Source organism: Protopterus annectens, chromosome 9.part0, assembly GCF_019279795.1.
Source record: "Protopterus annectens isolate FY-2018-M chromosome 9.part0, PAN1.0, whole genome shotgun sequence".
Classification (NCBI taxonomy): domain Eukaryota; kingdom Metazoa; phylum Chordata; order Ceratodontiformes; family Protopteridae; genus Protopterus; species Protopterus annectens.
In genome coordinates this window covers 1,587,026,004-1,587,042,020 of record NC_056743.1, presented here as the reverse complement: position 1 = coordinate 1,587,042,020, position 16,017 = coordinate 1,587,026,004, and the positions used below count along the sequence as shown (strand labels likewise).

Sequence of the window (16,017 nt, the reverse complement as noted above, 5' to 3'; positions counted from 1 at the left end):
GCATGAGATGTGCCCCTACAACCCATCATGTTAGTAGACCCCCAGGAGTCTCCTGCTTCCATGTCTGTTGCACCCCAGGTTACCACTCAGTCAGATTTCGTGGTCCTTTCATTTTTGTCCCAGAGGGCAGAGGGGCAAAAAGCCACAGATGGTCTGGAGCAGCGACCTCTCCATGCCCTCAGATGAGTCCCCTCTAAGTGTACAGTGGAAGAGGCAATGCAAAAGGAAGCATCTGGCCTCTCTAGTGGAGTTTTCCACCATGGACACTGATTTGGAAGAAGGAGATACTTATCCCAAGTCCCCTCCTGATAACATTAATTAAGGGGAAATACTACAGCTCATGTATCAGATGGGATCATGTCCAGTTGAACTGGCCTCCCCAGAGGAAGAGATCTTACGGGCATATTTATGTTCCACACCACATATGTCCTGGGTGGTCCCTCCTACTGACAGAATGATTGCTGTGGTAGTGGTTAGGGCATGTTGATAGCCATATATATATACAGTGTAACCCTTTCCTAGAAGATCATATAAGATCCTCCAGGCATCCAAAAATAGAGAGTCTTTGAGCAAGGTTCCCTTGCTTGACGCCATCTTGGTGGCAGCAGTTCTCAAGAAAGAGCTCTTGGAGGAGAGTACCACAGTGCACCCTAAAGATGAACATTACTGGGCCATGGATTAATTGAAGTGTAATTATGCCTTAAGCCTATTCTGCATGAGAATGCTGAATTACCTAATTCACATGATGCATTTTCAGCATGATCTAGGAGAACATACACTTGGCGTGCTGAAGAAGTTGCCTCACAATGATCTCAGAAGAAAACTGCAGTGACAAATGGCAACAATGGCCAATATTACTTTGCTCATAGGTTCATAGGTAGGTACTAGGCTATCGGCCCAAGGGCCTAAGTAAGCCTAGTCAACAAGGTTCCCTGGCTTACGCCACCCAAGAAAGTTATTTTCCTGTATCCCTGTCGAGCAGAGCCACAGAAGTGATCCCTGGGGTGTATTTCCTATTTTCCATCAACTTATCAAGATTTTTCTTGAGTGCTAGTGAGGAACTTTGCTTGACATAGATGGGTAGTTTGTTCCAGAGTATGGGAAGTCTCTGGGACAGGAATCTATCCTTCCAGCATGTCCTGTTTATTGTGTTGACAAGGTTTAGGTCCCTAGAGCGTGTAGCTCGGAGGGATTGAGATTTGTTTAGGTGTAGCATGTCCAACAGCTCTGGGTTTGACATAGCTTTATATGTTAGGCAGAGATCTCCTCGGAGTAGGCGATATGCTACGGAGTAAAGCTGGAGTTTTTTGAGACGGTCGGTGTAGGGCATCTGTTTGAGGCCAGTAATTCTCTTTGTGATGTACTTCTATTGCCTTTCCAGCTGCTGCAGATGTCTTGTGAGGTACATTCCAAAAGGGGCATTGTACTCTTTAATGGTTCTAATGAGTGTCGAGTAGAGGGGAACAATGACCTCTTTTTTCCTAGATGAGAGCCCTTTTGTGATGTGTGCCACGTAGAAGGATTTCCTGACTACTGTGGTGATGTGATTATCAAAGGAGAGACTACTGTCCACCTGGGTCCTCAGGTCTCTTATCACACATTTGGCATTAAGTAGACTGCCGCCTATGTGGTAGTTCATGGGTACAGAGTTTTTACCAAAGGAGATGGCAATGCACTTTTTGGCATTGAGCTTGAGGCCATGCCACTGACACCAGCCATCTGTCTCAGTGAGGCCCTTCTGTAGGATCATCATTTGAGGACTCAACTATGGCTGCTAGTTTACAGTCATCTGCGAACTTCATTAGCCAAAGGCATTCTGTGTTAGCCTGTACTTCAGAGAAGTAGATAACAAACAGGAGCGGTCCCAGGACTGAACCCTGTGGTACTCCACTTGTCACTGGTTTGAAGTCAGATTTGGAGTCTGCAACTTTTACAGTGTGGGTTCTGTCAGTGAGCCAATTGGCAACCCATCTTGTGACATAGGGATTTATACCTAGTTTACTGAGTTTAGCTATAATTCCAGAATGGGGGGTGGTGTCGAAAGCCTTGGCGAGGTCAAGATAGGCTGTGTGAACCACCTTACCTCATCTACAGCTTTGGTGACTGCATCAAAGAAGTCGATCAGGTTCAGGAGGCATGATCTGCCTTTCACAAACCCGAACTGGGTGGGGTCCAGAGTTTGGAGGTTACCAATGTCTTTGTTTATGAGTTCCATGATGATACATTCCATGGACTTCCAGACCAGGATTGTCAAGCTAATAGGGCGATAGTTCCCGGGTCAGTGATGGCTCCCTCTTTGTGGAGTGGGATAACTGTTGCTGTGCGCCTTTCAGTGGGCACAAAGCCTGATGTGAGACTATGATTGAACATGGTGCTTAGGTGGAAAGCCAGTTTGCTCTGAAGTTCGTGTAAAGTGCATCCTGGGATGTTGTCCAGTCCCATGGATGCTGTGTTTTTGGATTTAGAGAGCGCAGCTTTTACCTGCATACTTGTGATTACAGGGAATCTTCATTCTTCCTGTATACATATGGGCCTTTTAGGGGGTGAGAGGGGGGTAAAGTTAGCAGTGAACCTATCTGCCAGGATGTTGGCAATATCAGTTGTTTCTGTAATTTTCATGCCATTGTGCTGTAACTCAGAGCAGATCTTGGGTGTTGCCATTGAGATTCTTGACATAGCTATAGAATGCTTTGTGGTTGACCCTAGAATCAGTGGCGGTTTTGTTTTCGTAGCTAACTTTGGAGGATCTTATAAGGGATCTCGGCTTCTTACTGAGGCTGACCAGGGAACTCTTCCACTCATAGGATTTTACTCTCTTTTGCAACAGTTTCTTCCTTCTGTTGTAGAGTTTGTTTATGGCAGGGGACCACCAGATTGGCTTCCTTTTTTTTGGAGGATAGTGTCTTGGTTCTGTTTGGGATAGCATGAGCCATGCACTCGTGTAAGTGCTTATAGAGTGCATCTGTGTAGGATTCAGCAGTCATAGCTGTATTGTCCTTCTGCATGGGTGTCATGAAGTTTGCCACCTCTGTCTTAAGAAGCATGAAGTTGGCTTTGGAGAACATTTTTACAGTGATTTCCTTAATGGAGGGTGGGGGCAGAATGTGGATATCTAGGGTGATTAGCTTATGGTCGGATCTGACCAACAAGGAGTTGACTTCAGGTGTGGAACACTGGTCACTCATGTTGGTAATGACTAGGTCTAGGATATTGTTGCCCTTGGTGGGGTGTGGATAAGTTGTCCACACAGCCTACCTGGACCTCGCAAAAGCCTTCGACACAATACCCCACTCGGGCATCATAAATAAGCTCACCAGCTTAAATATCAACCCCTATGTCACAAGATGGGTTGCAAACTGGCTCGGATAGAACCCACATGGTCAGAATAGCAGGAGCCATGTCAGACTCTAAACCAATTACAAGTGGTGTCCCACAAGGCTCAGTCCTGGGACCTCTCTTGTTCGGTATATATTTCTCCGAGGTACAGGCTAACACGGGTGGACTATGGCTGACCAAGTTCACAGATGACTGCAAACTGGGTGCTGTAATCGACTCTCTGGCTGACACAAGCATCCTCCAAAAGGGTCTCACAGAGACGGATAACTGGTGCCAGAGCCATGGCCTAAAGCTAAATGCCAAAAAGTGCATAGTCATCCCCTTTGGGAAAAACAAAGTGCCCACAAATTACCACATAGGTGGTAATCCATTAAGTACGGAAGAAGTAATTAGGGACTTGGGGACCCAAGTAGATAGCAATCTCTCCTTTGACAATCATGTTGTCAAAGTGGTTAGAAAGACCTTCTATATAGCCCACCTTATCATGAAAGGGTTCACATCTAGATCAAGAGAGGTCATTGTGCCCCTCTACTCATCACTTATCAGGCCCATAATTGAGTACAATGCCCGTTTGGGATGTACCTTACCCGACACCTTCAGCAACTGGAAAGACCCCAAAAGTATCTCACCAAGAGGATCAAGGGGCTCAATCAGATGCCCTATGCAGTTCGGCTAAAGAAACTCCAGCTCTACTCAGTTGCGTACCGCCTACTCAGAGGCGATCTGTGTCTGACGTATAAAGCCATGTCCAACCCAGAATTAATGGACATGCTTCACCTCAGGAAATCCAAATCCCTTAGAGCTACATGCTCCAGGGACTTGAACCTCAGCACAGAAATAAATAGGACATGCTGGAGGGACAGATTGATATCCCAGAGGCACCCCTCACTCTGGAACAAAATCCCAATGCATGTTAGGCAGAGCCCCTCACTGACCCTCTTCAAGAGAAATCTTGAAGAGTGGATGGGAGATCGTAAGTTTACCCCTGGGATCTCTTCTGTGCCCCTGCTTGACGCAGGTACAGTAAACTAACCTTAAAAGGGCTACCTTCTGTGACTTACTATACAGAGGCACAGTCAACTAATCTAAAAGGGTGGCGAAAGCCAAACACACTGTGGCTAGGCTTATAAATGCCCTAGGGCAGATAGCCTAGTATCAACCTATGAACCTATGATCCAGGGCATTGGAATTTATGAATTCCAGAAAGCGTTAGTGAAGGGGTTGATACATGAGTAGTTTTCCCAGTTAATGGTGTGGTAGTTGAAATCACCCATTATTAGGGTGTTTGGTTGAACCCTAATATTTTCCAGCATATCAAGAAAAGAGGAGTGGGAATCCTGGGGCATGGTGGGGGATCTGCAGGAAGCTACAATATGGATTGCAGTTTTGCCCAGAGTTAGTTGCACTTGGATAACCTCAGATGCATTATGCTGAGCAACTAGCTTGGAGATGTGGATATTCTTAATGAATATGGACACACCTCCGCCTTTGGTGTTCCGGTTCAGGTTAGGTGGCTGAAACGTGTGGTATAAGTTATAGCCTGGTAATGCAGGGGTGCTCTCTGGAGCCTTGAACCAGGTCTCAGTCACTGCACAGATATCGATGTTCTCCATTTTAAGGAGTGCCTCGAGGGAGTGCATTTTGAGATTTAGACTTCTAGCACTGAGTGACATTACCCCCCCAGTTTTTGCTTGCCTGTTCCTGTTACGGTGGTGAATTTGTCATTTGAACCTTGCCTAAAAAAAGGCACTATAGGGGCAGCAAGAGCCTTAGCCAGTATCCGGAATCCCAGGCGTGATAGGTGCAGACCATCTCTGGCAAAGCATTGTGGTCTATCGACCATGTTGTCCCAGGCAGACAGATACTGGATCTCCTTAGAATGACACCAGAAGCTTAGCCAATTGTTGAAGTCAATCATTTTGTCCTTGTACTTTAGTATCATTCTGGGCGATGGCAGGATGCTACTCAGGGCCAGGGTCATACCTGCCTGGGCTACAAGATCGGAGAGCTCTTCCATGCCGCTTTTCATGTAGTCCAGAGAGGTACATCTCAGGTCATTCACACCAACATGAACAATGACAGAGTCATATTTGTACTTGTTGTGGTGTGACCTGAGTGCGTGGGTTATGTGGCGGATCCTGTTACCTGACAGGCAGCTGACGGTACCCTTCTCCTTGTTTAGCCTGGTGAGTGGGACATCAGTGTGCCTGACTATAGAGTCACCTATGACTAGTTTGTTGGGTACGTTGCTTTGCCTTATGGGCTGTGGTTGAGTGGCACACTGAGCTGTGTGCTATGTGTCATTTGTGTTGTGTTGTGGGGTGGAGGTTGTTTGCGTTTCTGCTTTGGAGGTCTCTGTTGCTTGAGCAGATAATTATTGAGAGCCTCCGCAAATGTTTTTGTGTTTCTATGTGTGGATTTTGGTGGTGTAGGCTTAGTGGGACTATGTGATGAGTGTGGTGTGGTGCAAGTGTTTACCTTCTCCTCTTGACTGTCAAGTTCAGTCTTGGTTGGAGAGAGCTTTACCTCCAGTTTGGCTAGATAAGTGCATCTTTCACAGGTTTTGGTGTTGGGTGGTAGGAGGAGAGGGTTGTCTGTGTACATGAGGCAATTTCTACATTTCCCCAAGATGCACAGATTGATCAGATAGACAGGAGAGAACACTGGGAGCTGACCCTTTGACATACCTGAATAAAAACTACTTTCCTGTAGACAAGTGAGGAAAGTGAGTATAAGAGCTGTTTTTCTCTAAGCAAGTCAGAAAAGTAAGTACAAAAACTGTTTTCCTCTAGGTAAAGAAGAAGGCTGAGTGCTGTAGTAATTTGTAGCTTACTTAGTGCTAACAACAAGTTCTGAAAAAGTGCTGAGCACGAATAAGCAAATTCAAGTGCTAAAACTAAGAATCTGTACCTGGATCTTGTGGTAGATAGGCTAACTAGTGTGTATCACTCCCACTGATAAGCTAGAATGCTTCCCTCCAACACAGAAAGTCTTGGGGGGCTCAGAAGCTTACAAACAGCTCTGCATACAGCAGATCTGTATCTGGACTAGACTAGTTACAGGAAAGGTGGGAAACAAGCGCAAATGCAGGCTTTTAAACCAGAAAATTGAAAGAGATGGAAAAACTGCCCAAATTGCCAGTAAACTACAATTTTTGGGCCAAAAACCACTGTTGTGGTAGATAGGCTACCGAGTGCTTACCACTCCCACTGATAAGCTAGAAGGCTTCCCTCCAACACAGAAAGGCTTGTGGGGGACACAGAAGCTTACAAGCAGTCCTGGATACAGCAAATATGTATCTGGACTAGACTAGTTGCAGGAAAGGTGGGAAACAAGTGCAAATGCAGGCTTTTAAACCAGAAGGTTGAAAGAGATGGAAAAACTGCCCAAATGGCCAATAAACTACAATTTCTGGGCCAGAAACCACTCTTGTGGTAGATAAGTGCTTACCATTTCCACTGATAAGCTAGAAGGCTTCCCTCCAACACAGAAAGGCTTTGGGGGCTCAGAAGCTTACAAACAGTCCTGGATACAGCACATCTGTATCTGGACTAGACTAGTTACAGGAGCGGCAGGAAACAAGCTTAGAAAATTTTTTTTGGAAAGGGAGAAAGGAGAAACAGAAGATAATTCAAAGTTAAGGGCCCAAGTGGCTTGCCCTTCACAAATGTTCTCTCTGTATTAAGTAGAGTGAGCTAGTGACACTAGACTGGAATAGAGCTGAGATAGAGCTGAACAGATGGGACTGGTAGGAGTGTCTGAAGTCAAAGTATGGTCTCACTGTACTCAGTTGAGTGAGCAAATGAGATAGACCCAGGAGGAGTGTTCAAACACAAATTTACAGGAGGGGCGGGCAATTCCAATGCTACCAAGCTTAATACCAAAACAAGAAGAGGGAGCGTGGGTGGGAAACTAACTGCAGAGACAGGGAGAGACCACAGTATTCTCTGAAACAATTAAATAGAAAAATAAATAACTACAGAGATACACAGACACAATATTCAATGAAACAATTAAATAGATAGAAAAATGAAATGCACTACAATCTTTAACACTGCAAGTTTGTACTTAACTCAGCTAGTAATGCAGTTGATTGTAGGCATGTAGCAGAAGCCAAACAACTCAGGTATTCAGCAGTAATAAATTCAAAGATATTTCACTAACACTTATAAATACAGAGAAACCCTCTAGGCTAAGAGTTTAACACTGAATATCAATGAAGTAAAACACAATAGCTCCCAATAACTGCAGAGACAGAGACCACAGTATTCTATGAAACAATTAAATAGAAAAATAAATAACTACAGAAAGACACAGACACAATATTTAATGAAACAATTAAATAGGCAGAAAAATGAAATGCAGTACAATTTTTAACACTGCAAGTTTGTACCTAGCTAGTAATGCAGTTGATTGTAGGTATGTAGCAGAAGTGAAACAACTCCGGTATTCAGCAGTAATAAATTCAAAGATATTTCACTAACACTTATAAATACAGAGAAATCCCCTAGGCTAAAAGTTTACATTGAATATCAATGAAGTGAAACACAATAGCTCCCAATAACTGCAGAGACAGAGAGAGACCACAGTATTCTATGAAACAATTCAACAGAAAAATAAATAACTACAGAGAGACACAGACACAATATTCAATGAAACAATTAAATAGACAGAAAAATGATATGCAGTACAATCTTTAACACTTTAGTTTGTACTTAACTCGGCTAGTAATGCAGTTGATTGTAGGTATATAGCAGAAGCCAAACAACTCAGGTATTCAGCAGCTCGGCTCGGCACAAGAGTCATTCACAATGTAGCTGACAGAGCAAAAAGAGCAGCCTGGAAAGACATAGCAATGTATTTGAGTGATGTGTGATCACCTAACACAAGTGTGATCACAAATGAGCAAAGTCTCCCAAATGTGAACAGGGTACAGGAGTCAAAAATTACAAGATATTTGTGTTGTGAGAAATACTGTATGATGTAGAGGTACTTCACCCTCCACATCCTCACTACTTATACAAACCATCTCTGATGTAACACCATGATGGGTAAAGGGGAAATCCCTAGTACACCAGCAATTTGTCCTTCCTGGGAAAAGCCAGCTGATCACACACTAGTGCTCACACAAAAGTGAGCGTCAATCACTAGTGCTTTGAAAACAAGTCTAGCTCCTGCCATCATGCTTGGCTCAAGCACTGTAATTTTGCAGACATATTTAAGGTGACTGCCACTAATGCCATTTATGATGGGTCTTCTTATTTCAAACTCCAAGTGAAGGTCAAGCTGCTGAAGAGCAATTCGGAAGGTAAAATACTCACGGCTGTAGGCATCATGTTCTCAGCTCCTCAGAGGATCTTTTTGAAGAATCAGATGAGTATGTGTGGAACGTGTGATTTTAAAAGGCTCAGTTTGGACAGAAATTCATGTGGACATGAATTTCTACATGATACTTGTATCTATAAATATTGTGAGCACTTCTATTAGTATTAGATCAGAAGAAGGTTTTTTTTTACCCAAAAGTGCTCATCTCCATATTCATTTTTATTGTTTTAGTCAATTAAAGTTCCTGCTGTGTTATTACTCTCGTTGGTTTTATTTAACAATATGTCGTTCCTGAGAGTTATTTTACTGGTCTGACTTGGTTTTTTGTATGTTTACCAGAATATGGTGGCAGAGGCAGCACACCTAACATTGCAGGGGGTTGGAGTGTTCCTATTCTTGATGACTGACTTGTAGCTGCCTCCACTTAGGAGCTACTGTTTCAAGCATGGGACTACTTGCTGTAGCTGTTTGTGTGTTGGGCATATCAGTGAATGCTACAAAGTCTGAGTTGAAACCTTCACATGCATAAACAATTATCCTTTGCTACCTGGATACAGTGACCAGATTAGTCAACTTTCCATTGGACTGACTCTGTTCTATACAGTTAACTGTACAATCTCTGAGTCTCATCTTATTCTTACAGCAGGTTTATGCATCAAAGTAGTGGTACAAAAGATAGCTTGTACTTATCTAGTTCCTTCTGCCAGATAACATAGGAGGGCTTACACTGGGCTATAAGGGTTCAGTGGTCCTGGACTTAGGGGCTTCTATCCCAAATCATTCATGTGTCTCACTCTGTATAGTGCTGCAAGCACCTCCACAGATGACTAGACAAGGTCAACTTTTTGCAGGGCTGCCCATTTACTCCTCAATTTCCCACTGTCTTTGTTATCACAGATACATTGGCTCTGTGCTAGGAGATATTACAAGAGATATGCACAGACCAAGAGGCCTCCTTCCACATGAATGTCCTAGAGGTTAGAGCAGTTCTTTCACTGCAGGTTTGACAAGACCACCTTCCTCCATGTGCAATTGCTGTTCATGCCGACAACATGGCAGTGATGTAGTACATAAACAAATGAGGCAAAACTAGATTCTGTAGCCTATGCTGGGAAACCATACACTACAGGGATGGGTTGTGGCTTCTCATTAATTTCTGGTAGCGATGCAATTCCCAGAACAAGCCACCTGCCCAACAAATGTTAATTGAGGCCACACAAGTGATTCCTCCGTCTGACAATGTCCAGCATAATTTTTTACTGTTAGGGAGAATGTTAATTTGACCTTGTTTAATCCCTGATCAACATGAAGTGCAGCAACTTTTTTCCCTAATTTGTTCAGAGGGCAAACACCATAGACCACTGTAGCCCATTAAGTGACCCCCCCCAAGACTTGCCTTTCTTCCTTTCCCATTGATCATGAACATTTCTGAAGAAAGCCAAACTGTGGAGGGCCAAGATCATTCTCATAGGCTGTTACTGTTATCAATAGGTATAGTTTCCTCTTCAGTGGCCTTTTCTGATGCAGAAGCCCAACTCTTCTCGGGCATCAGCAGCCTACGGTGTTACTTGTTTGGCAGATTTTACCCAGACCTTCAGTCTGTCAAACTGACTGTATGATTTCTGTAATTTCATTAATACCCAGGGACACAGTATATCACTCTAGTATGACCAAAATTCTTCCTGCAGCTCAAAAACCCACTACTAGGAAAGTCTATAAGGTTAAGTGGACAAAATTTTCCAACCCTTATTTTGTATATATACCCACAGTTCTTCATTTTCTAGCAGATATGTTTAGCAGTGACTCTAACTACTCAACACTGAAGAATTGTTTAGCAGCACAATCTAACTTTTGTAAAAGTCTTCTCTAAAAGTCTACAAGGCATTTCTAAGAGGTACTTTCTTATTAAGAACTTATTTTAGGAACCCGTTCTTCCATGGAATCTAAATTTTGTTCTGGAGAAATTAACTGTGCATCTGTTTGAGCTGACAACCAGAGTACACTTTAAATGTTTGACCTGGAAAATGTTATTTTTGGTGGCCATTACTGTTGCCTGAAGGGTAACCAAACTTCAACACTTGTTATCTTAATTCCCATACTTAGCCTTCCATAAGGACAGAGTGTGTCTGCATATTAATCCAGCATTTGTGCAAAATGTAACCTCAAATTTAAACTTAAATCGGTTCTATCAACCTTCCAATTTTCTGTCTTCAGTTTTCTGACAGAGGAGACTATAGGTTTGCATTGTCTTGACATTCACAGACAATTACAGTTTTATCAGCACCTAATTAAAGATATTTGAAAGAATGACCAGCTTTTTATTTCCTTTGCTTAGTCTGGATTGGGCCAGATGATTCATAAGGTAACTACCTATGTGGCTATTTGAATGCATCACCTGTTAGGTTTGTAGATAGTTAATAGCCCTGAGGTTCAGGAGACTATTGAGGATATTAGCCCAGTTTACCAACTGCCCCAACAGAGCCACACAGCAGGCAAATGGAGGCTAAGGGAATTAAACCCTGGACTAAAGAAAACATCTTGTTAACAGTATATAGTCCCTTAATTCTCTAAGTTAACTGCCAAACTACAGAATTATGTCCTTTAGCAAGGATTCAGACCCAGACCCTCTGTATCACTGTTCTAGCTACTCTACACTAAGTTGCCAAAGCAACTCTTTTGTTGCTCTAAATATAGTAAAAAACGATGCTAGGTAAACATCACCTTTGTTAGCATGTTTTAGGAATTCTACTGATAATGACATTTGTGCTGTAACAACATGGTCTTCAGTGCACACTTTTGCAAGACACTATAAGCTGGATGAGATCTTCAGATCAAGTCTACCTTTGGAGACAGCATTCTTTGTGCTATCCTGTCATGAATTCATCCAAGAGAAGCAACTAGTGACTCTGTCCTGGTGTTGAAGTAGATAGACCAGATCATGGAAGATTTGTAAGTTACATACTTGCCATAACGTTAGAGTTTCACTATCCACATTTGTCTAGTTCAGTATACCCTTGCACCTTCCTCTTTCTCAATTCACCACTTTGTAGAGACCTATCCAATTCTTCCTTAGGCTTGTAGGATGCATTCACATAGCCTGAATGTTATCTACTTACAAATATGTATGTTTGTGTATAGGTTCAACCATATGGCATAGGCAAACTTGATCTGCAGAGATGGGGAGACATGAGGCATTGTGGGGATGACGGAAGGGGTCTGAGCTTGGAATAGCCCTGAAGATGACCATATGTGTATTATTCACAGTGACCATTCATACTGTTGAAGTGATGGACATGGATCATGAAGATCTAATACTGTGGTAAGTACATGGATTTTTTTTAATTAAATCTGTTTATAAATATAAATGAGTCTGTTTAGCCATAATACATTTTTTTCTATCCTTTATCCTGTTAGTTTATGTATTACTGATATAACATCCAGTTAGTGGTGAAGAAATTAAAGTAACAGTTTATATAATGAATAAATTAAAATGCTAAAACTGTGTATGGGGTGTATAAGCTAAAAATGTATCTGTAAGAGTGTTGGAGGGCCACAGACAAGTTTTATTGTTGCTGACACTTTGAATATTTAATAACAACACCTTCCCTGTATGCGTATATGTATTTTTGACATAATTTAGATACAAAACATAGTGACTGCGTACTACCATTATGAAAGATAGTCATCCTGCACATCAACTTAAATTAAAATTTTAAAAAGACAATATAACACATTGCTCGGAAAACTACAAGATGCTTTCCCCTTTATTGTTCTGATTTGTTTTGGAATCTTGGTTGTATGTTAAAGAAATTATGTATTTGATCTTTGTTATTTCAGGTAAAACATGCTTGTTGGAGACTTCAAAGAGTTTTTAGAACAGCAGATTGCTCTCAAAGTGCTGAAACCTTGGTGGGATGTCTTCTCGGAGTACCTCAGTGTACTTATGATGATGTTTGGGGTTTTTGGATCTACCCTTCAGGTAAGGCAGTATAGTATACTACAGGGCAATTAGGAGATTTTTTTTTTTTTTGTCTGTGGAAATTTTCACCAAGAACCCTCTAGATGATTTTTTATAGCAACATTGTGTCTCCCCTGAAAAGTGGCTGCTGGCCTAGTTGGACTAACCCAGCCAAGAAAGATTAGATAAAACAATAGTATTTTACAGATTTATGAGCCTTGACTTTGTGCCATGACTCATGCTCCTGTAGTAGTATGGCATTAGCTACTGAGCCACAGTCTGAATGGGTGTGAGGATAGGAGAGTGGCATATGCGTAACAAGTATCCTGTTAGATATCTTAAAACAGGATCTAGTTCATTAAGTCGAACTAGAAAATGTTTGTGTCTTTCGGCTTTTCCCAGTTAGGGGTCGCCACAGCGGAACTCCAGTCCGCTAATGATTGGTAGTGGATTTTTACGTACCGGGTTACCAGCCCTGACGCACAACCTTTGACGAAGGCATGCCCCATTCACGTATGCCTCCACACAGAAGACGCTCTAGCTGAGAATCGAATGGGACAACGTCTTGTTATGAGGTGACAACGCTACCACAGCACCACCACCGCAGTCTAAGTCGAACTAGAAAAATATTGAACAGAAAAACATTTTTAAAAAATCATCAAACCAACACTGGTTTGAAATACAAAAAAAGGAAGATGTGTTTTTCGCAGGGGAGGAAGCCCCCTTGCATTCCCCCTCACTAATTATATATACCAACTATGAGACTGCACTACAATGAGGAAAAGGAGAATCTCCCTTTCCCCACTGAATGCCAGTCTCAAAGCACGTTCAACCAAATGTGAGTCTTCAAATGCTGTTTGACAAAACGTCATTCAAAGAAACAAAATCTACCTCTTAAAATAATACTGTGACATTCGTACCTTGGTGACATGTGTAAAAAGTGACATATGCCATTAACTGTGGTTTCAGGGTACATGTATTTTTTGAAGATTTTAGTGCAGTTAGAGGGGAAATCATATCTGTGCCTCTGTAAAAGGGTACTTTTTGCCATAGCAGTTCTGGCAGGTTTGGTGAAGTAGTGAGAAATTCAGTAGTTTCTAGTTATTAGTTGACTCTGCTACAAATGGTTTCTGTATGGGTTTTAAAAGACAGGGAAGTGTCAAGGATACATTAAGGTATTTCTTGGTATACTGAGACAATTAGTATTTGGATGCTTTTGGTGGAGGCTGATTATTATCACTGATGTGGTTTTGGAGACTTTCAATGTTAAACTTTTAGGGTTCCTAGTACGTTGTTGAAACTATAAAACTTCGATCACTACAAGATCGAACTTGTATGTTCGAAGTTTTATAATTTCGAACATCGTGAAAAAAAAAAAACAACAAACAGAAACTAACTCTTGTAAGCAGGGGGGCAAGCCCCACTGCACCCCCCACACCCCCACTCTTTAAATATACCAACTCTGAGATTGCACTACAGTGCGGTAAAGGGAAATCTTTCCTTTCCGCACTGTATTGTGATGTCAGAGTTGGTATATTTAAAGAGCGGGGGTGTGGGGGGTGCAGTGGGGCTTGCCCCCCTGCTTACAAGACTTTATTTCTTTTCTTTTTTTTCCTTTTTTTTTTGTACTTAATCAAAGTTCTGAAACTTCGACCATAAGGTTTTGGCCTTATGGTGTTCGGATTTTCAGAACTTCGATAATGTAATACGAACCCAAACTTTTCAGATAACCATTTACAGAGGAGAGAGGAATTATATGTAGTTTCCTTTGTAGGTTAGCGAATAAAGGATATGTGTCGTGCAGGATTGTATCATCTGCATATATTATGGTAGAGGAGAAAGGAATGATAGAGATGATGTCATAGATAAACAACAATAATAATTTGGAGCCGCAGACCGATCGCTGAAAATCATCAGAAGGAAATGTGCTTACCTTTGATCATCATGTGTCTACAGTGTTGTTGCCTGAGAGTTAAGCAAGTTTTATCAGTATTCAAGTGGGACGTTTTCCACTTTTTCCATGCTTTGACTCTGCTTAATGAAAGCTATTGTGTCCCTGGTTACCAGGGGTAAGATTTTTTTTTATTTTATGCTTTGTGTTGAAAAGGCCATATCCATGACTTGTATTAAGTATTTATTAAAAAAAATATATCTAGGGTTTTAATGAGAGAGATAGCTTAATAAAGTGAAGACCAGTTTATGGCATTCATTTCTAAATGTAATTGTTTTTCTTTCCTCTCCAAAAGGTATCTTTGTGTGATGAAAGTAAAAGATGTAGGGGTCTTTTAAGTGGTTGTGCCTGGAATAAGAAGGTGGTCATTGATTGCATCTGGTAGACAGGAGATGCCTTTCAGTGAAAGTGGGATGCTGCTGATGAAAAGATCAAGCAGTAATTCTGTTTTTGAGAAGTGATCTGTCCTAGTGGGAGAGGTAACAAATTGTGACAGGTTATGTAGGAACAGGTAATTGTGATTTTGGTGTTTTTGTGGGCCAGGGAGATTAGTGTTTAAGTCCCTGGTGATAAATGCACTACTTTTTAAGTGTACAAGAAGGTGTTATCCACAGTATACTGCAAGAAGATGGGACATGAGGGAGCTGGATGAAACCGATAGCTAAGAAAAGAAAGTTTTATGTGGCTACTGATAATTACCTTGCTACAAACCATTTAAGCAGGTATGTGCTGTAGTTATTTATCAGTTGATGCTTGGATTCAGATGTACAGTGAGGGGGATGCTGTAACATGGCTGTTTTCATCCTCATTATAAGACTTTCTGATTCATAGACTGCTCTCCTACTGTGTGACCCCAGCACAGATGGCAGTCTCCCTGGCATTTCCCCTGCTTTCAATTTATGCTGCCAAGTGATTTATAGAATTGTTCAGCAGCATAAACTTTCACTGTTGGAAGAACAAATGTGCACTTTCAAAAGACAGTGGTCACCCATTCATTCCTATGGAAGCAGTTACAGTTCAGGTGGGGGTGTGTGTGCATTAGTATTTGTATATGTGTGGAAGAGTATGCAAGAGCAAGTGAGCATGTGTGTGTTTGTGTGTCTGTGAGTGTGTATATAGGGAAATAAATGAAGTCAATTGATGGAGAGGTGCATGTTTGTTGATGACTGAATGTGTATATGTATGGGAGGGGGAATGTCCGGGAATGTGGTGTGTGTGAGTATATCTGTGTGTGTGTGTGTGTGTGTGTGTGTGTGTGTGTGTGTGTGTGTGTATATATATATCTATATATATATACATTATATATATATATATATATATATATATATATATATATATATGTGTGTGTGTGTGTGTATGGGACAAGGAGACCTGGTGGTGGAATGAAGAAGTACAGGAGAGTATACAGAGAAAGAGGTTGGTGAAGAAGAAGTGGGACTGTCAAAGA

The 16,017-nt window shown here is 41.7% G+C and overlaps 1 protein-coding gene across 1 annotated transcript in view; it reads left to right on the top strand.

Annotated features, from left to right (window-relative positions):
* LOC122812195 (volume-regulated anion channel subunit LRRC8C-like) overlaps positions 1-16,017 on the top strand; it is a 375,126-nt gene that overhangs the window by 29,929 nt on the left and 329,180 nt on the right. Inside the window, exon 2 of the mRNA XM_044084528.1 lies at positions 12,499-12,640. Coding sequence (XP_043940463.1) covers positions 12,506-12,640 — 135 coding nt within the window. The 5' untranslated portion in view covers positions 12,499-12,505. The remainder of the gene's footprint in view (positions 1-12,498; positions 12,641-16,017) is intronic.